General features: G+C 38.4%; 7 protein-coding genes across 9 annotated transcripts; 3 read left to right on the top strand and 4 right to left on the bottom strand.

Annotated features, from left to right (window-relative positions):
• Positions 1 to 7: 7 nt before the first annotated feature.
• Positions 8 to 1482, bottom strand: LOC108117254 (melanization protease 1). Its single transcript, XM_041819007.1, has 3 exons — positions 1406 to 1482; positions 712 to 1201; positions 8 to 416 (listed from the first exon to the last, which is right to left on the bottom strand). The coding sequence occupies exons 1-3, from the start codon at positions 1473 to 1475 to the stop codon at positions 11 to 13; spliced, it is 966 nt and encodes a 321-aa protein (XP_041674941.1). The 5' UTR covers positions 1476 to 1482; the 3' UTR covers positions 8 to 10.
• Positions 1483 to 2132: 650 nt separating this feature from the next.
• LOC108117199 (spaetzle-processing enzyme) lies at positions 2133 to 3851 on the bottom strand. Its single transcript, XM_017229504.2, has 3 exons — positions 3636 to 3851; positions 2635 to 3205; positions 2133 to 2567 (listed from the first exon to the last, which is right to left on the bottom strand). Exons 1-3 carry the CDS (start codon positions 3706 to 3708, stop codon positions 2153 to 2155), a joined length of 1059 nt encoding a protein of 352 aa, XP_017084993.2. The 5' UTR covers positions 3709 to 3851; the 3' UTR covers positions 2133 to 2152.
• Positions 3852 to 4601: 750 nt separating this feature from the next.
• LOC108117196 (developmentally-regulated GTP-binding protein 2) lies at positions 4602 to 6204 on the top strand. Its single transcript, XM_017229499.2, has 4 exons — positions 4602 to 4779; positions 4875 to 5075; positions 5147 to 5811; positions 6000 to 6204. The coding sequence occupies exons 1-4, from the start codon at positions 4716 to 4718 to the stop codon at positions 6177 to 6179; spliced, it is 1110 nt and encodes a 369-aa protein (XP_017084988.2). The 5' UTR covers positions 4602 to 4715; the 3' UTR covers positions 6180 to 6204.
• An 8-nt stretch (positions 6205 to 6212) lies between these two features.
• LOC108117195 (nuclear pore complex protein Nup58) lies at positions 6213 to 8030 on the bottom strand. The gene is made up of 2 exons (XM_017229498.2): positions 7038 to 8030; positions 6213 to 6978 (listed from the first exon to the last, which is right to left on the bottom strand). The coding sequence occupies exons 1-2, from the start codon at positions 7905 to 7907 to the stop codon at positions 6265 to 6267; spliced, it is 1584 nt and encodes a 527-aa protein (XP_017084987.2). The 5' UTR covers positions 7908 to 8030; the 3' UTR covers positions 6213 to 6264.
• A 588-nt stretch (positions 8031 to 8618) lies between these two features.
• On the top strand, positions 8619 to 9766 carry LOC108117198 (V-type proton ATPase subunit G). The gene is made up of 3 exons (XM_017229503.2): positions 8619 to 8799; positions 9163 to 9263; positions 9328 to 9766. Exons 1-3 carry the CDS (start codon positions 8718 to 8720, stop codon positions 9496 to 9498), a joined length of 354 nt encoding a protein of 117 aa, XP_017084992.1. The 5' UTR covers positions 8619 to 8717; the 3' UTR covers positions 9499 to 9766.
• A 633-nt stretch (positions 9767 to 10399) lies between these two features.
• On the top strand, positions 10400 to 20415 carry LOC108117194 (anoctamin-1). 3 transcript variants are annotated; one of them, XM_017229494.2, is made up of 15 exons: positions 10400 to 10994; positions 14325 to 14712; positions 14771 to 14839; positions 14995 to 15066; positions 15318 to 15478; positions 15544 to 15712; positions 15775 to 15895; positions 15953 to 16064; positions 16126 to 16684; positions 16749 to 16952; positions 17013 to 17474; positions 17529 to 17704; positions 17767 to 17872; positions 19448 to 19586; positions 19648 to 20415. In XM_017229494.2, exons 1-15 carry the CDS (start codon positions 10669 to 10671, stop codon positions 19875 to 19877), a joined length of 3294 nt encoding a protein of 1097 aa, XP_017084983.2. In that variant the 5' UTR covers positions 10400 to 10668; the 3' UTR covers positions 19878 to 20415. The 3 variants fall into 3 exon arrangements, with proteins under 3 accessions (XP_017084983.2, XP_017084984.2, XP_017084985.2); XM_017229496.2 differs by lacking the exon at positions 10400 to 10994 and adding an exon at positions 12205 to 12326; XM_017229495.2 differs by lacking the exon at positions 14995 to 15066.
• LOC108117197 lies at positions 17933 to 19324 on the bottom strand. Its single transcript, XM_041818989.1, has 5 exons — positions 18882 to 19324; positions 18596 to 18822; positions 18422 to 18543; positions 18201 to 18357; positions 17933 to 18143 (listed from the first exon to the last, which is right to left on the bottom strand). The coding sequence occupies exons 2-5, from the start codon at positions 18786 to 18788 to the stop codon at positions 18031 to 18033; spliced, it is 585 nt and encodes a 194-aa protein (XP_041674923.1). The 5' UTR covers positions 18789 to 18822; positions 18882 to 19324; the 3' UTR covers positions 17933 to 18030.
• Positions 20416 to 21058: the final 643 nt, after the last annotated feature.

Genomic DNA, 21058 nt, shown 5'->3' with positions numbered 1-21058 from the left:
TACATATGTATTAAAGCCTTAAATTTGATACAATCCAGTCAAAGAAGGCTGAAGTTCTTGTGTAAACACTTGGAGTGCCAATTTTTCCGCATTTGGTACTTCCCAATGATGTGATTCCGGCTACATATGTATAGTCCTTGTCCATACGTCCTTTGCTGGCCATCAGAGGTGATCCGGAATCGCCCGTACATGTGTCCACGCCAGTTTGTCCACCAGCACATATTTGAACACTGTCGTTGAACCCTTCGATTATATACCTTCTTTTACATTTTTCCGAATTCGTTTTCATGATATTGCCACGCATCAGCACATTGCTATGTTCACCATTTTCCATCTTTCCCCATCCGGCTATTACAAAATTCGGCGCAATGTAAGGGTTTTCCAAAACACAAATCGGTGTAATTTCGACCCTATAGCTGAATTTATAAAAATTTTTTGTTAGGATGTGTAAAAAAATAGCGACAATCTGATTGCTAACTTAATTCTACGAAAATGAATATATATTTTCATATTATAATTTGAACTATTAAATTGATATGTCCCTATTGTGTAAAAAATTGATATACTTTTATCTGTACAAAAATATAAAAAAAAAACGTCCCGAAAATATGATATGCAAAGTTTTGAATAAGAAAACTTCTATTATTAATATGACTGGAATAATTACTTACCGTACTGGCATGGCAAGACGAAGCAAGGCAATGTCATTTGGGCCGTGAGTCAGCCTGATAAGGAATAATTTCCTCCACGTTGACATCCCGATAAATTTTATTGATAGGGTTGTAGGTAATGTCATGCTCGCCCAAGCGGACAAATTCTAACGAATAGTAATCCGGCATATTAGAAACACAGTGGGCTGCAGTCAAAACATAACGATGGTTAATCAGAGATCCCGCACACGACGACTCAAATATCAAGGATGTATCATTTTTATAAATCAGCATGGCCATCCATGGAAACCCATTGGGCTGCGCCTGTGTGCCATTCTTGATTCGAAAAAAGGCTGGAGACTGGCCGCAGACATCCGTATCTGGCAGCTCATTACCAGGCTTGGGACAGCAGATCCATTGATTCCACAGCGGGATCCTCCTGACATCGATGCCGTATTCCGTTCTGATCCTCTTAGACAGAGAACTGTTATACAATGCGGGGCACCTGTCCAATCTGGCGAGTTTCTCATCCGATTGGCAACCTAAAACCGCTGTAAAATGATTATTTATTGTTTTAATATTTATCAACTTGCAGTGCAGTCGGTGGCGTTTTTTTTTTAATATTTCGAATATGATTTATTGGTTTTTTATTAATACTAATAAAAGATAAGCTGCTATACTGTATTTCCATTTCAGATTAAAACTTCACAAAATAAAATAAAATGTTAAAGGGCTTGGAATTCCGCCAAAACTACCAGAGTCAACTGAAAGCACCAGAAGAATAGCCTGGATCAGCAGCAGAACGAAATATTTCAGAGCGAACATGTTGCGCCTTCAGGGTATAAAATAAGACTGATTCTTGTACATATAATCATATTCAGCTATATAAATGCATAAATATATCAGAATGGAATTCCAAGAATGACTGGCCTTTTATACCCTTTAATCGTAAAGTGAAAGAGAATATTGTGATCGTTGAACATGCCACGCTCGTGTATCACCCATTATATTATTGTTAAAAGTTTGGATAAGACCTAGCAACAAAGTTTCAAATAAATTTCAAGTTATGTATCCTTATTTAGGCAGTGACATCGCTGCTATTTATTTAGTTATTTATAAAAGATTAAATCTTTATTTTGAATTTTACATATTAGGTATCTGATAGTCTAATAAATATTTTTTTTTTTTACCACTTCCCCTTCAGAAATTTCGTCATATGGCTGAAGTGTCAAGATTAAAGTTGAAACAAAATTGGATTTTCCACTTAATCGAAACAAAAATTAAAATGTTGTGTGGACTCAGCCTCAGATGAAATAATCAAGAAAACTGCACTCAAATTGTTGAATATAGTTAATATAATTGATAAGAAATGTATTCATTATTTCTTTTATTTTTACTCATCTCAATATATACAACAAATAGTTAGTAGTACCTTATGATCTAGATCTCTAATAATGTAAAACAATAAATGTATTTTATAATATTAGCCTTTTCCGAAACTCTTAAGCCTCCAAATTGTACAAAATCCATTGGTAAAACGTTGCAACTCTTGTTAATACAACTGGCCACTCCGACTGAGCACAAGGACCTCCTGAAAAGGAAATAATCCCGGCAGCAAAGGCAAACTCCTCGTAGCCTCGACCTATTGTGCTCATCAGTGGACCACCGGAATCGCCTTGACAGGTACGATTATTATTAGAGCCGCCGACACATATTTGGCTTTTTGGTGTGAACGTTAAGTGTAAATACTTTTCTAAGCAGATATCTGGACTGGTTAGCTGGACCATGGTGTCCCTCAATATCGTACTGCTACCGTCGTTTACATTCATATGGCCCCAGCCGGCTACCAGCAAATTTCTGTCACCCAAGAAGACATGATAGGGCACAAGACAAATCGGAGTAATCTCATCCGTAAAACTGGTAGAGTGGGGTTGTCTTGAATAAATGGATAGTTCTGATATTGGTTTTGGGAATCATTACTCACCGCACTGACACTTGCAGTCGCACTAGAGCAATGTCATTTTTAAATTTGTACTGGTCGTAGTCCGGATGAGGAATAGTCTTTTCTACGCCAACTTCCAAATGTTCGGGAGCGCATAGGGGTTTTGATCCTACACCATTCAAGTAAACGCAGTCTGGATTTTTTTTGGTGTCATGCTCGCCCAGACGCACACTGACCAGCCCTGTCTGCACCGGGGAAACACAGTGGGCTGCGGTCAAGACATAGCGATTATTGATCAAAGAGCCGCCACACATGGGAATAAGTGTTTGACTCAAAGGGTCCTTATACAGAAGCATGGCCAACCAGGGATAACCATTGAGATCAGCCTCTTTGCCATCCATTATTCGATAAGTGGATGGTCCTTGTCCACAAACATTAGTATTTGGCAGCGTGTTACCCTTATTTGGACAGCAGATGTAACTTATGTTTCTGATTCCACCACAATTCCTCTCTAGCAATAACTTCCTTTTCGCAGCTCCCTTAACACTGGTTTTGTCAAACAAATGCGGGCACCTAGCTAACTTGGTGCATATCTCATCATTTCTACAGAGATCTTTTAAATGTAAAGAAAAAAGAAGTTGTTAGTAAGAGCTTTTTGTTTAACAAGCACTTTTTATTTTATGAAAAATTGTTTACACTTTAATTCCTAGAAAACAAAAATTAAACAAAAACATGCCCTGTCATAAAAAACTTTATGCTTATTTTTTAAAAACACTTTGCTTGAATGTATCACAACTATTTTGTAACATTTTTAATTAATTTACTTATTTTACTAAGTAAGATTTCTTTTTAAATAAAATTTTTTTTTTAATTTCGTTTTGATTTTAGTTTTTAGCGTTTCCTCATTATACGCCTAACACTAATTTTATTAGATCATTTTAACTTTTGTAATTTTAAAATTTTCAGTGCACAGCAAAGATTCAGTGAGAAAGAAAAGTTTAAACCTTTTTTATACACAACTAAAAATCGTTTTTGGCATTTACCAACGTAAACCGAATGCACCAGCGCAAGAAACAGGATCAAAAGGAAAGTATTCAGTTTCAGATCGAAGAACATTGTGTGTTCGGATTTAAAATGCTACTGAATAAATTTGTTTTCCAAAAGCGTTTATATATTACAAATATAAAACAGATTAAAAGTATTTCTATTATGAATGAACGCTATCAGAGCGTTTTACTCACAAAAGACGTATTGAATGAAGTAAGTGACGGTTACGAACTCTTATGCTGCTCAGCATTATAAAATTCATATTAATCATATGTGCGTGAAACTGTATGTGTATATATTTTTGGTTTTGGTGTGTATTGGAAAATATTTATCCCAATACATCACTTTTTTTTTTAAATCATCAGGCATTCGCGTCAATGGAAATACGTTCTTAAGCTCACGTTTACAGATCTTCAAGTGAAGAAAGACGTCTTAATATCTGTTTTACAAAACAAATCCAAATCTCTATAACTAAAAAAACTCATATATTTACAATTTTCTTCATTAAATTATGGAAGTTAAACACAAAGTATCTATTTTTACAAATTGTATTATCTTATGTTAAATATATTATAGGTGTAAAATAAAAATAACAAAAAAAAATACATTTCACGTTTTTACATTTTTTTTATCTAGAGGATAAAAAATACGAAATAAATTCTTAATTAATAAGAATGAGTCATTTAAATAACTTACAATTTTTTTTTGTCTTAGCTCACAAATTCTGTGGAATGATTACTACTAGAACTGAAAGCGAATAAAAATGTACCAACCTATTGCATTTAAAGAAATAAATTAACTGTAGATTGTAATAAAATATGAAAATGAAATGCGTAATATATATTTTTATATTTTTAAAGATTTCGAAAAGGAATGTGGTATACTGTTAAGATAACATTACAGTGTTTCACCTCTGATTAGCCATAGAAAATATGTGCCGCTATCTTAACTGCCGAAAACAGCTGATCAGGGCTGCCAAATTCCGGGCGACGCACCGCTGGTCAATAAATAAAAGCAAAACTTTTGTTTTATTTTAATTTTTGCATGTCCAACCTTACACTAACAAGTACAACAGCATGGGCATCCTAGAGAAGATTGCGGAGATCGAGCGCGAAATTGCGCGGACGCAAAAGAACAAAGGTTTGATCACTTTGCCGCGCTGGCCATCGGAATTTAGGTTAGGATTGTAACTGGGAGTCGCTAAATTTGCAATGTTTTTCATCTCCCTTCCTCAGCCACCGAGTACCATTTGGGTTTGCTGAAGGCGAAATTGGCGAAATACCGATCCCAGCTATTGGAGCCGTCTAAGAAGGGCGAAAAGGGTGAAGGATTCGATGTGCTCAAAAGTGGAGATGCCCGGGTGGCACTGATCGGCTTTCCCTCTGTGGGCAAGTCCACAATGTTGTCCACTTTGACTAAAACGGAATCGGAGGCGGGTAAATGCATCTCAATATTATCCGCCCTGCATCTTAATTATCCAACTTATTAATTTATCGAATACTGACAGCAAACTATGAGTTCACCACTTTAACATGTATTCCTGGCGTCATCGAATATCAGGGTGCCAATATCCAACTACTGGATTTGCCCGGTATCATCGAAGGCGCCGCACAGGGCAAGGGGCGTGGTCGTCAAGTCATCGCCGTAGCCCGTACCGCTGACTTGGTACTGATGATGCTGGACGCCACCAAGCCAAATGTTCATCGGGAACTGCTCGAAAGAGAACTGGAGTGCGTGGGCATTCGATTAAACAAACGCAAGCCCAACATCTACTTCAAGCAGAAGAAGGGCGGCGGCCTGAGCTTCAATGCTACCTGTTCCCTGACACGTTGCAACGAGAAAATGGTACAGACCATCCTGCACTCCTTCAAGATCTTCAACGCCGAGGTTCTTTTCCGCGAGGACTGCACTGAGGACGAGTTTATCGACGTGGTTACAGCCAATCGTGTATATCTGCCCTGTCTCTACGTTTACAACAAAATCGATCAGATCTCCATCGAGGAGGTGGACCGCCTGGCGCGACAACCGAACTCAATTGTGGTTAGCTGCAACATGAAGCTCAATCTGGACTATATGCTGGAGGCCCTGTGGGAAGCGCTGCAACTCATCAGGGTCTACACAAAGAAGCCAGGTGCACCGCCAGACTTCGACGACGGACTGATTTTAAGAAAGGTAAGTATTAATCTTCTTTATACCCTTTCTATTTATCCTTGTTCCGAAATTTTCCCCCAAAGATCGGTATATCTTTGAGCATACAATACTTTAAGGTGCCTCTTTATGTTCTTTATAAGATTAAAGAGGCGTCTTCAAAATAATTTGAAGGTGTCCTCCAATCTCTTATCTCTTGTTCTTCTCCTTAGGGTGTCAGTGTAGAACACGTGTGCCACGCCATTCATCGCACGCTGGCGGCGCAGTTCAAGTACGCCCTGGTGTGGGGAACCTCCACAAAATACTCGCCTCAGCGCGTCGGAATAGCCCATGTAATGGCCGACGAGGATGTCATCCAGGTGGTTAAAAGAAGTAATGATTGTTTCAGATGAAATATATATTCTATGCTATAACAAATACCGAAATTCTAGTATCTTGTACATAACAATTTATTCAAACTGGAAAAAAATTTCATTTTCACTTGCCCGCCGTATTGCTAGCGGAATTGGCCGTCACATAAGACTTATTCATTAGAGCCGATATGTTGGAGAAGGGTGTTGGACCGCTGCTTATTCTTTGAGGTTCAACCGACGGCAGCGGAGGATTGTCGATCCGCTCGAAAACATTGGTGGCGTCTCGCAGCCTATAGCGCCTAAGGTTTAGGTAGTGCTCCTTCTGTTCCTCCACTCGCTGATGCAACTCATGCAAACGCCCGGCCAGCGATATGAAACTCTCGTTCAGCTGTCGAAAGCCACGCTTTAAATCCTCGGGCGATATACTCTGCGGATTGGACAGAGCGTGCATGTGGCGCTCCGTTAAGGCAATCTGCTGTCGAAACGCGATTAAGTCCTGCTCGTACTTTGCCACCAGGCACTGGAAGTACTGGAAGGGAGCATTGTTCTCGAACTGCAGACCGGCGGGTGTGTCCTGCGTGCGCTGTGCCATCTCCAGAGATTGAATAGCTTTGGCTGTTTCTTGTCGCATTAGGCGAATCTGTTGGTTGTTTCCCTCCACTGAGTTGGCCATATTTTGCAGCGCCCACTTTAAGTTGGTGATCTCGTGACTCACATTGGTGAATTTGGAGGTGGACGTCCTTCCAATGTCCGAGGAGATGGTCTTCTGCTGCTTGATGTACACTTTGAGGGCATCCACTGTTTTGACAATCTCGTCGGGTACTTGGGTCTCCTTGATCTGTTGGTGATAGAATGGTTTTAGAAACTAGATAATCTATGAAGAATATTTACACGCACCTTTATGCCATCCTGTTTGTTGTCTCCCAACTTGGGCTGCGTTGCACTCACATCGATTCCGCCTAGACCTACAAAAGTCGACGCTGCCGGTGCAGCCGCCTGGCCCGCTGGCTTGCCAAAGATTCCCCCTCCTCCTATGCCCGCTGTCGCATTGGTAGTTCCCAGTTTGAGGGTCGTATTGAAGGGTTGTGCCGTCGCCGTCGTTGTGGTGGTACTAAAGTTCAAACTGGCCGCAGTGGTAGCTTGTGGCTTGGCAAAGGCGAAGGTTCCAATACCGGACCCCAAAGCTGCTGGCATAGCAGCTGCAGCCGTTGTAGCTGTGGACCCGAATCCAAAGGCCGGCGGAGCTGTTGTCGGAGCACTTGTGGCCGGAGTAGCAAACGAGAAAGTGGGTGCCACGGTGCCCACGGCGGGTGCGGCAGCTCCGAATGCTGGAGCCTGTGTGGAAGCTGGCACTCCAAATGCGGGAGTAGCAGCTGGTGCTCCAAAGGCGGGAGTTGCTGCTGGTGCTCCAAAAGCAGGAGTGGCTGCTGGGGCTCCAAAGCGGGTGCTGCAGCTGGTGCTCCAAAGGCGGGCGTTGCAGCTGCTGCTCCAAAAGCCGGAGTGGCCGCAGGGGCTCCAAAAGCAGGCGCTGCAGTGGTAGCCGCGCCAAAAGCCGGCGTCGCAGCTGGTGCCCCGAAAGCTGGCGTAGCAACAGGAGCTGCAAACAAGGAGGAGGCAGCTGGAGCAGCTCCAAAGGACGTCGTGGCGGTGGCTGCACCGAATGATGGAGGCGGAGCAGTCGTCGTCGCTGGTCGCGCGCCAAAACTGAATGCGCCAGTACCGGTGGCGGCTCCTCCAAGGCTGGTGTTCGCGTTCGGGGGTAAACATCTTGGGAAAGCCCTCTGACCGATTTACACACTAATTTTATATATTTAAATGTACTTTATTGCTACAAATTGCGAAATGTATATTGTTTAATGTGCGAAAGCATCTGAAGCTAGCATTGCTAAACCAAAGATGATACCGATAGTATCGATAGGCAGTCAACAGGTCTGCATCCAATGAGCAATCAAAATCTTTAATAAAATATGTGTTAAAAATTGCTTAATAAAAATCAGAATTTTATTAATACATTTTTTGATAAATATATCACATTTTCTTGGTTACATTTAGGAACTATTAAAAAAATGAATATTTATTATTTTAACCCTATTGACTATGGTAATTGAAGGAAAGACAGTAAAACAGGGTTAGTATTTGATCTCACAACGTTAGATTTTATTTGTAACAGGGTAAAAAGGTATTTGTAAAAAGTAAAATAGTCCAAGATATATAAAATTTTTTAGTAATATGAGATATAAGCCGAATAAATCTTTATATAATACCTAATATATAATAATTAAAATATAAACCAATTCCGAAGTGAATCAATATAATGAATTTATTTCAAAAATATATATAAATAATAATAATAATATCGATATATTATCGACATTTGCCATTCTATATAGTTTCGCAGCATTTAGCTTTATTAAACGTTGGACACCCACACTAACTTGGCACTGTGGTGAGTTTGCGTGTATGTGACTTCGTCATATGACATTTTTCACAGTTCGTCGTCGATTTTAAGTCTGTCGCACTTGCTTTTTTCGACTTGCACAGTACACCACGGCGAGGAAGTAGTAGTTGGGATAAATCATGGCCAGCCAGACGCAGGGAATCCAGCAGTTGCTCGCTGCCGAGAAAAAGGCAGCTGAGAAGGTCGCCGAGGCCCGTAAACGTGAGTTTTCCAATTGCCAAAAAAAACTATATTTTCATTCCAATTGAAAACGCCAAATGGAGGGCGAAAAGTAACTGCGATTTTTTCACCACCCCTGCGCTTCCATAATCGCCGTTGTGTGTGGGTCACATGATGTGGTGGAAAAAAGTAAATACAAGTCGAACTTCCATAACTCGGATTTTCTTATATGTAATTAGCTACAAACTTGCTATATTTGTTTATAAAGAGTGTATATACAAGTAATATCATTTATATACCTAAATATTTGATGTGGCAATTAGTGTTTTGAGTTATGGAAGCTCAACTTCAAAAGGTTCTGGAGTTGCAATACTAATTATTTTGGATTTTTGGTTAATCCCTTAGGCAAGGCAAGGAGGTTGAAGCAAGCCAAGGATGAGGCCACCGAGGAGATTGAGAAATTCCGTCAGGAGCGCGAGCGCGCCTTCAAGGAATTCGAGGCCAAGGTGAGTTGATATGATGAAGACCCTCCCTCCATATATAATATAATACCCCAATTCCCTACTTTAGCACATGGGCAGCAGGGAGGGCGTAGCGGCTAAGATCGATGCGGATACCCGCGTCAAGCTTGCCGACATGGACCGGGCCATCCAGACCCGCAAGGAGCCAGTCATCCAGGAGATCCTGCAGTACGTCTACAACATCTCGCCCGAGGTCCACAAGAACTACAACCACAAGTAAAAAGTTGCCTCCCAGCGAGCTGCTCTGTGTGCTGTAAATTCAATGTCCACGTTCAACTCTAATCTAATAATTTAGACCCGTAATAATAGTGGTTATATCTTACTGAAAACACTGCTGTATTATTATTCCATACATTAAAGTGAAAATTCGTTGTTGTTCCATGTAAAAAAATAATAGCGAGAATATTAGTTTGTCTCCCATCTGCTCGGGATTGTATTAATTTTTGTTTTGTGTTTTGCCCAATACACGTTGTTGTTTTATCTGAAAAGTCATGTGTTTCATTTGTTTTCCTGATTTTGGTCTTGCACAGATTTTCTATACCTACAGTAGAAGTCAGCTGCTATGTGATAAGATTTCTCTGTAGGTGGGTTTCCTCGGTTTTCAACACTGAACCAGGCGATAGTCTGCATATTTGGTTTATGACGTATTGAAGATAATAAAATCCCTATAAAATATAAGTATGTAAGATAATTTATTAATTATTTATTATTAAAATAATCTGACGTCTTATAAGGCATAATATCACTATTGAAATTACAATATCCAAAGAAGGCCAATATAGATATTCATATATCTCGTAATTTCCTTATTTTTGGTAATATTGATAAATAGATAATAACCCATATCTGGTATTGATTTTATCAATATCATACAAAAATATACAGGAAATGAGATTATATTTTTTAAAATAGGTAACTGATTTTACACCTAAATAACTTAAGGCTTAAAAACAGTTACGTAAATAAGCATTGAACAGTTTAATAAAATTTATTTTTTATAGCGTTATCAAACAGTCTCACTTTTAAATTTTGCGCTTAAGTTATCGATACAAAGTCGAAAGACAATCGACAATCTCCCACCACCACAACTCATACAGTTTATTGCAGAACATTGGCACAAACGGTTTTACGCTCTCTGTTCTCGGCCGTAAAATCGACGGAAATTGATTGATAATTATAAACAAAAATAACTGGTGCAAAGTGCAATAATTACTTGTGATATTAGATCGTAGTTTAGTAAGATGAAAGTTGATTTGATAAAAGACCTCGCTGTTAATTTTGGCAACTAACGCACACCGATGCAGATGCCTTGTGAAAGCGGCGAAGAGGAGAAAGATAGAAGAAAGATTTAGCGTTTTTGGCTAGATTTAAAATTTGCTCACTAAACAAGATGCTAAATTTAGGCAATGCCAAAGTTGCCGCTCTGGAGGAGGCCACCTCGCCACCCCCCTTTTCCAAGGACGAGAGCTTCCAGTTGTTAGAGCGCGGTGCCCCCTCCCCACCTTCTGTCCACCTGGAACCACCATTCACCACCCCACTCGCTCCCTTTGACATGGAGCTAATGAAACGTCACAATCTGCACGAGCGACTAACGGGAAAGGAAAGTTTATGGGGTGGAAGAGGATCGGGATCTCAAAGATTCGTGGACCAGGAGAGGATATCAGCATCGCGTGAATCACTCAGCACCGCAGACAAGAGAGCCAGATTTGCAGAGAGGTAAGGTTAAGTTTTTTTATTAGTGAAACCACAAAAGAGCGGGAAACCCCATTCAGACCTTTTTCGGCCGAGGAAGTGGCCATTAAAGTTAATTGCAGTTCTCTGCTTTTTGTTGTCATTTTTCTGTAATTGAGTTTGGTTTTGTGTGGTATACAGGGTGTTTATTCATATTACTAACAATAATTAATAATTATAGTAATATTATTCGATATGGATAAAACCTGATTATAGGTTTATTATTAAATGTTTATCTTGAAATGTTTGCAAAGAACATTGTTTTCAATTTGCTCGGTTTATCGAAGAAAGCCCTGCTCATGATTATTTATTTTTATTTAAATACCCTCCTTTAAGGAACAAGTAGTTACTGATTACTGACTATCACTTGTTTCGGTCTGTGAAGGTTTTCTTTATTCCTTCTGCCTTCTACAGACTTTGAGATTGTTTCACAAAAGTCGTTAAGATATAAACTATGCCAAAAATGAATAATAACCAAGATTCTCTTATATATAAAAAGTGAACATTATCTGGTGCTCCATTCTGAAGGCCCTGTATAAAGTCGTATCTTTTATTCTTTTGGAACATAAACACAAGCTGAAAAGAGTGTATTTGTTCAAACACATGAAGTGCGAGTCTGTGTATATCAATATTAAGTTTGATTATTTTCATTTATCTTAAATTTTTGCTGAGGCATGCTTTTAGTGACTCACAGAAGTAAGGTGAGTCCCCATCTGAACAGTCCACTTGATATTTATCAACTACAAAGAATTATTTATACAAAAAAAACTCAGTAATTACCCATTTTTATAAGTTTTATCGATCCATTCTGTTATCATTAATAATGTAATATATTTTCCTCAAACGGGAAATGCAAAATTTATTCTGTGCTCTCGTTTAAGTAAGTACACAATTATAATCTTTTATTTACATTGAAAATGGCTATGTGTATAGGTAAAGTGCACTTGACATCTGAATGATCAGTCGGTGTCTGGGGGTTCAGTAAACATGTGCTCAAAGCTCTCTCAATTGAGGGTTTCTCGCTCTCAATGGAACAGCTGACTAAGGGAGATATGTATGTGTATATGCTATAGGTAATCCAAGGGGGATTGGGGCTTGGAATCCCCACCCGGCGAAACAGCTCAGCTGGTTCCGCTCTTTGCTCAGTTTGTTGTCTTTGCTGCTGCGCGTTGGTCGCCGCTCATTCCTCTCCAAACTTATTTGTTGGTTGCCATTGCCAACGTTCGTGGACTTTAATTTAGTGTTTATTAAATATTTGCTCGGACAAGAGGTTGAATTTTCCTGCAAGACTTTCCGCGGCTAATGTGATTAGGTTCTGTAAGTTCACTAAACCAAGACAAACCGATCACCTTTCAAACGGGTTTCTGTTTGCCATATTTCCGTATGGTAGCATTAATCATCGTTTCGGGAGAAAACCAAAAGACAATATTTTCTTTATCTGTGTTGTGTGTCGTGCATCGATTTTTTTTTTTTGTTTCTGTGTACCTTAAGTATTACGATCTCTGGGAGGATGAATAAGCCTTTGATGCATATAATCGGTGGCCTATGGGATCGGTGGCATTTTAGCCTAAACATCTAAATTATATAAGCAATTTTCGGCCACCTTTCGTCGTTGCAGAAAAAATACCCGAAAAACAAACCCCACACATGTTTAATAAATTAATGTCGCTCTCTTCTTCTCTTGGCCTTGATTAAAACAAGCGCCGAAAATTTCAATGCTTGGGCCTAGCCAAAATATCATTAAACCGTTTGTATGTAAATTTTAATCATAATTTTCATCAAAGAAGTTAAAGTTTATTTTGAGTTGTGCCAAGGCCAAAAAAGTGTAAAATGCTTGATGAATTGAAAAGTTTAAAGTTTAAAAGAGAACTTAGAAACCATAAAAACAAACAATAAGTTAGATTTATGATGATTTGTAAAAGTTTAGTTGAAAGTTCTCCCATTTTTGAAGGGATTATTGATGTCTACCTAACCATATTATACTTTTATTTGCCTTAGGTGTTAAATAATAAATGTTTGTATGTACTAAAAAAATAAATAGAATAATTAGTAAGATAACTGTTACTTGCCTTAAAGCGAAACAATTGCATAAATAAGTTTTGTGAGTTCCCTGAAATTTAGTAGGGTATTTTTGAGAGTTAAAAAGCTTAAGAACATAATGCAGAAAAGTTAATGTTAAATGGTTATAAAAGTATAACGCTGATGTATTAAAGATAAGAAAATCATTACACTTCATTGGTTTTAATCCCAAACTGTCTGCTTGATTGCTTATCAGCAGTCTGAACTCAATACATATTTATATATTATAGTAACTATAATTACTTATTTACATTTAATCGCTTACCTACTTCCTCCAGAATATATTGCAATATGTAGTTCAATTCTCAAGAATTACTCATTGCATTTTAAAGTCTAACATGTTCTACATCGACTACAGCAAATGAATCATTAGATATTTCCCCTCCAGAAATCTCATCACATGGATCTTTTTTTTAGCACACAAATATCAATTGTTTGTATGTAATAAATACAGTGTTTGTTAACTTTTATAGCTCATTTTCAACTCAACGCGAGCCACTGCTTTCCAATTCTGAGCAAACTAAAGTTATGATAACCGAAACATATGTTGAGATTTCTGGGTTTCCAATATATAGACTGCGTAAAGACTTAATTGCTGGGATAAACAAAGAAAATGTTAACTGAGGTCATCCTGTGCGTTTCCTCCGCCCGGCATAAATGTCCCATTAAGTGGGGCAGCTCGTTAAATTCCAGTAGCTTTGGCTCTCCCTTAAGATGACCTAAATATTGTTATTGAGGCTTTAATGGGATGTGTGTCCCATTAGGAACTTTCCGCACGACAGGAGACGCCGCCAGGGAAATTAAACGTGTTTTTTTCTACTGTTAACTGGATTCAAACCGTTTCACATAACATTTACTGGTTAAAAGCATTTTCGAGTTGACCATGAAATTAAATTTTTTTTAGTATTATATTGATAGGTTAAAGTAATTTATCAGAAATATTTTGAGGTAACCATACCTATTATAAGATTATAACATTCGAGATATAAGAGTATATCCTATATGCTTTTTTATAGAGAACCTAAATAATTGTTTAAATATCTGATTATTCTTAATCAGCTTTTCCTGTTAGGTGCGCATTTCGTTGCAATTTGTTATACAAATATTTTTTGAATGCATACAGTCTTTAAGGAGGTAGTAACGACTTCTTGTTTTTAAGATTTAGTTTTAGCTCAAAAAATTATCAACTAAGATAAACAACCTAATTAACCTTATCTATCACCATCCATTTTATAGCAACGCTTCTACGCTCCAACTGCCAGATTCTGCCGAGCCCCGGGCCAATGGCAAAAAGCCCACTGGGGACAGGACCAACCCATCGAATCCAGCCACACCCCTTCTGCCAATGACTGATCCGGATTTAGTGAAGGGCAATGCAATCGGCGTCTACGATGATCGCGAGTGCAGCTGTCCCAGGGAATTCTACCAGCGAGATGAGATCAATACCTCGCTGTTCTTCGAGGATTGCATCCGATCCATTGACTTCGTCCTGGCCTACAGGATCAATCCGCACGAGCCCACGGAGGTGGACAACACGGAAAAACGCCGTGTTTTCGAAGCGAATCTCAATAGTCAGGGCTTGGAGGTAGAGGCCAGCCAAAAGGATCAAATATGGTTTATTAAGGTTACTTTTTACATAATATATAAATTTAAAATAGTTCATTCATCATTTATTTTTTTAGATCCATGCTCCTTTAGAGGTCCTGCGGCGATATGCGGAGATTCTTAAGCTGCGTATGCCCATGAAGGAGGTGAGTTGATCAAGTTTTTGCTACGAGCTGAATCGGCAATTAAAGCATACTTTTAGGCAATTTTGAAAAATAAGCTAAAAATTTTCCAAAAATTTAATTTTGAATTTTTATTGTTATTTATGTTTTTAATTATGTTATATTTTGTATGATTTTAGTCGTTATGCAATTTGCGCATATATGAAAGATCGAATCGCCTGCGAAATGCGGCCCATTACCTGTCCAATAAGGTTGGCCAAAGCGTTGAAGTTGAACCAGTTAAATATTTTATTATTAATCCCCTAAAAATAATATTATATTATTTATTTTTCGTTTAGCATTTGCTGTGAGTTGTTTCAAATCAAACTTAAATCCCCAGCCTAACCTTGATAGAATATAAAGCAAATATAAAGTAGAAACAAAACTGCTTAAATGTTATTATTTATTATTACAATAAAAACTTTCCTTAAAACCATTTTAATAATAAATATTACTTTTTCAGATTCCAGGCATGTCAGTGGTTAATCGCTCAACCAAGAGTGTGTTTTCTAGTCTCAAAACTGTTTTCCAATTCTTCCTGCGCAACATCTACGTGGACGAGGAAATTTTTCCCAAAAGAGCACATCGATTCACCGCCATTTACAGTCGCGATAAGGAATATCTGTGAGTGTTCATGTATTTTGAATTTGATTTTGTGGTAATATTTATTTATCTTTGATTCCCGACAGCTTTGATATTCGCCAAGATTGTTTCTTTACCACCGCCGTCCGTTCCCGCATCGTAGAGTTCATCCTTGATCGCCAGCGATTCCCTGCCAAGAACCAACATGACATGGCCTTTGGCATTGAGCGACTAATTGCCGAGGGCGTGTACACTGCTGCCTATCCATTGCATGACGTGGGTGATAGATGAACTCAAGATTGACTTATAAATCTAATTTATTTATGTCCTTTACACAGGGAGAAATAACAGAGACGGGTACCATGAGGGCCCTGCTTTATAAGCATTGGGCATCTGTCCCTAAATGGTATCGCTATCAGCCCTTGGATGACATTAAGGAATATTTTGGTGTTAAAATTGGTGAGCTAAACTATTTTAAAATGAAGTAATTAACTTATAAAAATGTATAATTACTAGGTTTGTACTTTGCTTGGCTGGGCTACTACACATACATGTTGCTGCTGGCCTCGATAGTGGGTGTAATTTGTTTTCTATACTCTTGGTTCTCTCTTAAGAACTATGTGCCTGTGTAAGTTTTATCTAATAAATTTTTCTTATTAAGTTATCTAATTAAATGTTACATTTTCTAGGAAAGATATCTGCCAGGGTGCTAATACAAATATAACAATGTGTCCCCTCTGTGATTGGTGCAACTTTTGGGACCTGAAAGAGACCTGCAACTATGCCAAAGTAACGTACCTCATTGACAATCCCAGCACTGTGTTCTTCGCCGTCTTCATGTCCTTTTGGGCTACCCTGTTCCTTGAGCTGTGGAAACGTTACTCCGCCGAGATAACACATCGCTGGGATCTGACGGGATTCGATGTGCATGAGGAGCATCCGAGGCCGCAGTATTTGGCTCGTTTGGAACACATACCGCCAACAAGAGTGGATTATGTGACCAATATAAAAGAGCCAACGGTTCCTTTCTGGCGAATGAAACTTCCAGCCACGGTTTTTAGTTTCTCCGTGGTGCTGCTACTAATCGCATTGGCTTTTGTGGCCCTTTTGGCAGTGGTTGTATATCGAATGTCCATGCTGGCAGCTCTTAAAGTGGGTGCTAGTCCCATGACCACCTCTAGTGCCATTGTGCTCGCCACTGCATCGGCGGCCTTTGTGAATTTGTGCCTGCTCTACATACTTAATTATGTAAGTGGTTAGGAAAAAGTCATAATAATTTTTATGTTTGTAACTTATTAATATCACCTTTTAGATGTACAATCACTTGGCAGAGTACCTAACTGAGTTGGAAATGTGGCGTACACAAACCCAATTCGATGACTCTTTGACCCTTAAAATCTATCTGCTACAGTTTGTCAACTACTATGCCTCTATATTCTACATAGCTTTTTTCAAGGGTAAATTCGTGGGCCATCCTGGGCAGTACAATAAACTATTTGACTATCGTCAGGAGGAGGTGAGTTCTTAAGTTTAATTAATTATCATATATAATAAAACTATTTTAAATGATTTTTAGTGTTCTTCAGGCGGCTGTTTAACTGAGCTGTGCATCCAGTTGGCCATTATAATGGTGGGCAAGCAGGCCTTCAACACTATCCTTGAGGTGTATTTGCCAATGTTCTGGCGCAAGGTTTTGGCTATTCAGGTTGGTCTCTCGAGACTTTTTAACAACACCCCTAATCCTGACAAGACTAAAGACGAGCGTTGGATGCGAGATTTCAAGCTGTTGGATTGGGGTGCCCGAGGCTTGTTTCCTGAGTACTTGGAGATGGTCTTACAATACGGTTTTGTAACCATATTTGTGGCTGCATTTCCGCTGGCGCCATTCTTTGCCTTACTTAATAATATATTGGAAATGCGTTTGGATGCCAAGAAACTTCTGACCCACCATAAACGGCCAGTGTCGCAGCGTGTACGAGATATTGGTGTATGGTATAGGATTTTGGACTGCATTGGCAAACTTAGTGTGATTACAAATGTAAGTTGACCTCAGAAATCTAATGAACTTGGATTTGATTACCTTTTTTTTTAGGGATTTATCATTGCCTTTACCTCTGACATGATCCCGCGTTTGGTGTATCGCCATTATGTCAACAAGAATGGCACTTTGGATGGCTATCTCCAGTTTACCTTATCAGAGTTCAAAGTGGCTGATTCACCAACCTTGAATAGCTTAGCTGGAGATCTCTCTAACATAACCACGTGCAAGTTAGTCAAATTTATTAATACCATAACATTCTAGGTTTATTTATGGATATTCCTTTTTCCAGATACACGGATTTCCGACTACCACCATCGTCTCCGGAGAAATACACTTTGAGCAGCATGTTTTATATCATTTTGGCCTGCAGATTGGGATTCGTTGTGGTTTTTGAAGTAAGTAAGCTTCTGATAAATAAAACCTTGACCAAAAGATAAAAACTACCTTTGCTTTAGTTTCCAAATATATTTTTATTTACCTATTCCAAAAAATAAATTCCTGGACAACGGATTTAAGTTAAACCTCTAAGGGTATACCAGGATTCCAAATAATTTCAGGCATTAAATGTGTGAGGACTCTGGGGAATGATTTCGATATTCTCACTGGGCGCAGACTTAAGCTTCCGATAGAGAGCATAGATGCCATAAGAAAATAATGCATTGAGTACTAAAAAGTATCTTAAAGTTAGTAAATTGATAATTATCAAAGAGCAGGAAAACCCACCTATGAATATTCCAAAGATTAGACTTCGCGATATCCTGCGATCAACTGCGGCATCAACTTCGTCAATTCTGAGCTCCAGACTCACAAAAATGCCCGTTTCAACAGCCATTGATAGACAAGAATTGATTAACCAGGGAGCAATACAAACGAGTCGTTTCTTAAAATTTTTAATAAAATCATTTATAAGAAATGCCTTTAACTAGAGATATAGCGTTATTCACCTGCTTGATGCCATCGACAAGAAGACAGGCCACCATTAGATTTATCAACGCCTTTACCCAAATTATAAAAGTTGCTGTCATGTAGAAAACCTGCGAAAACTCTCGTACCCATAGATAGTTCACTGTAAAGTTTTAATTTTAGAATATGAAGTTTTGGTTTTGACTTTAAATTACCCAATGTGGAAAAGAAGGTACCAAAAGGAGTTAAAGCTTCTACTTCGGTATCCTGTTCCCATTTTTCGATATCCATGAAATCAAAATACAGATAATAGCTGGAGGGTCCCAATATTGATAGGGCTATTAATAGGTCTCCACAGGCTATGCTGAGGCCCACCGAGGAGAGGCTTAAGAACTCAAAATACTTCATTTTGTAAATGGTTTAATTAGCTTTAATTTGTTTACTGTTGAGTTATATTTATTATTATTATTTTTATTTTTACGAATTCTGATGTTGCTTTACTTTGGTATCCTTTTTATATCTTTGTATCCTTCTTATATCCTTCTTGTGTTTTTTGTATTTAGTTTTTCTTTAACGCGTCCGATTGCCTCGAGATGTTCACAGCTACTAACTAAAGTTCCAGACTCTAAGTAGAACTAGGGCTAATTATCCATTGGGTTCTTCCTTTATTCTATTCGTTTATCTTCCATTTTCTCGTGATTCCCTTTCTCTTATGCTGCTAAAATCCAAAGTCCATTCAGTTTAGTATGTTGCATGTGTTGCATGTTTGTTTTGCGGTGTCTTGCTGTGCCGGTTTTAGGTTCTAAGGGGTTTCTTTTTCGAATGAAACTCGACGAATTTGTTCCCAATTCCCCATATATTAGGGTTGAGGCTAGCACTTGTCTAAGCTGCATTTAGCCAATTGCATTTACTTGCCTGGAAAGTTGGCATTTCCAAGGCTTCTTCTGACCCCAAATTAGGTAGAAGAAACCATTTTACAAATCAGGGGCATTTGATGATGAAATATTCTGCATAAATTGGTTGGAAAGAATACCTTAACATTGATTTGTTTGCTTTTATGCTTTCAGAACTTTGTGGCGCTGGTGATGATTCTAGTCCGTTGGTGTATTCCGGACATGAGTGTGGAGCTGCGGGATCAAATCCGACGTGAAGTCTATGTGACCAATGAGATAATCATCGATCAGGAGGCCCACCGTGCTCGTTTTGGTTTGTTTTTGTTATTATTTAAAAATATTTCCATTTAAATTAATTTTTTTTTAATTTTTAGAGCGAGCTAAGCGAAGCAGTTCAGTGCTACAAACGCCAGTTGACCAAGACATGGATGCTGCCTCTATTCAAGAGCCAAACGCCAAGTTCATCAACATTGAAAAGCTACTTACAGAAAATCTCACCCAGATCGAAATGGATGCGATTATACATGGTGAAAATCCGACCACAGGCATCTCCGGTGCAGATTGCTTGGACCAAGTGCACAAAAATCTCGGTGACCAAGTCTAAAGTTCGTTCAACGTAAATCATTGTGTTATGGATGTTCCTTTCAGTCACTTAATTAGGCCTTAGTTAAGACTCTTATATTGAAATTGATTTCATTATTGCAATTGGTTTGCAATTTGGTTACAAGCTTTACTCATGCTTCATTTGTTTTATCAAAGCAAAGTAAATGTTATCTAGGTTATCCTTTTTTATGATACACTCGTATGAATTGTAAATGGCTCATTCTTATATTAATGCAACCCAGTGAGTGCCAATCTGTAAATGAGCACAAATTAGTATACTTTTATAAACTATTGAACATCACGGAATGTAAAATGTAATCTCCAAAGGACAACTCTCACTCATGTTAAATAACTCAGGCTCTCACATGACTCGTACATGAACATTTATTTTAGATAGCGTAACATATACATACATACAAATGTATTTATTGCATTCATTGAATTGTATATTATTGTTGATATACTGAAATCTCTATTTAATGTTGAATATGAAAAATAAACAAATAGTCAAATATTGGTGTACGAGTATACGATTGAAATTTGAGTGTGGTTTTAACTTTCGTTATTAATAGTTTAATATTGTTGATTTATAACATATTTAATTAATAAATATGTTTGATTTTATCAGCTTGAGTAATTTTATTGTTATTAAATTTAAATTTTTGCAACGAAGTTGTCCTACTTACTGAATATTTTTTCTTATTCGAAGTAAATTTGAGTTAAAAAGTTCAAGTACATTTTCTTAAAATTTATAAGCATATAATATTTATTTTGACTTATGTATTATACATATCAATATCAATACGCCCGACTGTTCTTATTGTAGCGCTTTGTGACGCTATCAGCCATCCCTGGTTGGCCAGAACGACCCCCTTTTGCCACCACTTGGAAGAGTGAAAGGGGGTGAGTTCCAAATGGCGCAACAAGCATGCATTTGGGCCAAGCACACTCGGCGCCACAGCAGGGGACTTCCTCAAGATACAGATATTAGTATCTGTACATCTTGGGTATCTCCGAATCACTCTCGTTCTCTCTTTCCCTCTCTCTGTTTCATTTTGGCTGCGCATGAGTCGAGCAAACGGTGACGTCACTCGTGAAAAGCGTGCGCGCTCTCAGCTGATTTTCGACCGCCCAGCTACGCGCACATGGCGATATGGCGTTATGGCGGTATCGTGAAAATAC

Source organism: Drosophila eugracilis, unplaced genomic scaffold (genome assembly GCF_018153835.1).
Source record: "Drosophila eugracilis isolate 14026-0451.02 unplaced genomic scaffold, ASM1815383v1 contig_440, whole genome shotgun sequence".
Lineage (NCBI taxonomy): Eukaryota > Metazoa > Arthropoda > Insecta > Diptera > Drosophilidae > Drosophila > Drosophila eugracilis.
The sequence above is the reverse complement of the archived record's forward strand: the minus strand, read 5'-3'. Positions and strand labels throughout refer to the sequence as shown.